Source organism: Triticum urartu, chromosome 1A (assembly GCF_056163025.1).
Source record: "Triticum urartu cultivar PI428250 chromosome 1A, HENAU_Tu73, whole genome shotgun sequence".
NCBI lineage: Eukaryota > Viridiplantae > Streptophyta > Magnoliopsida > Poales > Poaceae > Triticum > Triticum urartu.
The window spans coordinates 8,915,681-8,917,700 of NC_141873.1; the positions used below are offsets into that span (position 1 = coordinate 8,915,681).

General features: G+C 44.0%; 1 protein-coding gene across 1 annotated transcript; it reads left to right on the forward strand.

Moving 5' to 3' along the window:
* LOC147988258 (uncharacterized) lies at window positions 1-1,311 on the forward strand. The gene has a single exon (XM_087525554.1). It carries the CDS (start codon window positions 1-3, stop codon window positions 1,309-1,311), a length of 1,311 nt encoding a protein of 436 aa, XP_087381680.1.
* The last annotated feature ends 709 nt before the right edge of the window (window positions 1,312-2,020 follow it).

Below are 2,020 nucleotides of genomic sequence, written 5' to 3' on the forward strand. Positions count from 1 at the left end.
ATGGATGAAGACATCGACGACCTAGTCGAGGTCTACACAATGGAAGACTTCATGGCCGAGCAGGAAATTCTAGACGTACTTAGTCAGCACATCGGAGAGAAGTTGAAGGCCATGCTTGAACAAAGTGTTGACTCGTTTCATCGCCGAAGTGGTCCCAGGCGGTTCATACCTAGGAATCATGCAGAGGCACACGACCGACTCGTTGCTAATTATTTCTCTGAAAATCCCCTCTACACTGAGCAGATGTTCCGTAGAAGATTTCGGATGAGAAAACCTCTTTTCCTACGAATTGTAAGTGCTCTTGGCGATTGGTCCCCGTATTTTACTAACAGGGTAGATGCTACTAATCGTGAAGGGCTCTCGCCACTCCAGAAGTGTACAGCGGCTATTTGTATGCTTGCCTATGGGACCTCGGCTGACCAGCTTGATGAGGTGCTAAGTATCGGCACAAGCACATCATTGGAATGTTTGGGTTATTTTGCGAAAGGCGTGATTGCTAAGTTTGGTCAAGAGTATTTGCGGCCTCCTTCAGTAGACGATCTTGAACGTTTACTGCAAATTGGCGAGTCTCGTGGCTTCCCTGGCATGATAGGTAGCATTGATTGTATGCATTGGCAGTGGGAGAATTGTCCAGTTGCATGGAGGGGTCAATTTACTCGTGGTGATCATGGTGTCCCAACTATGATACTTGAAGCAGTTGCTTCACATGACCTTCGGATATGGCATGCTTATTTTGGGGTTGCTGGGTCCAACAACGACATCAATGTTCTGAATCGGTCAACATTGTTCACCAATACTTTGAAAGGAGAAACTCCAAGGGTGCAATTTAATGTCAATGGGAGACAATATAGCTCAAGTTACTATCTCGCCAATGGAATATATCCAGAATGGGCTGCCTTCGTGAAGACAATACCACTTCCTCAAAGTGAAAAGGATAAATTATTTGCAAAGCATCAAGAAGGGGCGAGGAAGGATGTCGAGCGGGCTTTTGGGGCATTGCAAGCTCGCTTTAATATCGTTCGTCGTCTGGCTCGACTGTGGAAATGGAAAGCCATCGGGGATATCATGAGAGCTTGCGTCATACTTCACAATATGATAGTTGAGGATGAACGAGAAACCTTTCATGTTCCACTCGACTTGAATAACGATGCGGGGTCATCATTTGCTCTACCACCCGAAGTCACCGTCGGTCCACACGTCGCGTTCACAGACTACCTACAGAGAAGTTCCGCTATTCGTGACCGGCAAATGCATCTCCAGCTGAAGGATGATCTAGTCGAAAATATTTGGCAACGTTTTGGTGGCAAATAATGTTTATGATTACTTTAAATACATTTTATGATGCAGTTTGTGTTATTATAATTACCTATTCGAACTATGTATTTTTTGGTATACTTTACACCAAACATTATTATATTTGACAATGACACAAGCTTATTCTGTTGTGTATCTCCAGTACGGTCCGTGCAGCTGCCGATGCAAATTACGTTCATGCAGGTCAATTGCTCATGTAATTAGCCGATGTATAAAGCTGACACAAAAGAGTCTACAAATATGCTGCTACAGCAGATCACCACATTTTTAGTCACTTGAGATAAGGCTAAGAAATAACCATTGTATATCATGTTTTTATTGCCTTATCTTGCATACGTGGCAGACTTGAGATAAGACTACCTTATCAACCATTATACATGCCCTAACAAACTCATGCATGCAGTTAACAAACTAACAAACACACCTATTCTCTTGGCTCCGACGAACGGATCCATCCAGCCGGTCTTGCTTTAACCCGTCCACGCGCTTGCCGCGTCACACGACCTTGCGCAACACTGCAGCTTCACGATGTCGCCGTGCACGCCGTATTACACAGCGGCTTGGCATCTCGTTTTCTCCGCATGTCATCGCTGAAACTTTGCCGGACTTGTTACTCTCTAAACTATATACATGCATAATGAAATCAAACTAAAATGCTGATACAATAATATCAAGAGTAGTACTAACAGTGTAGTGTTTTAGATGT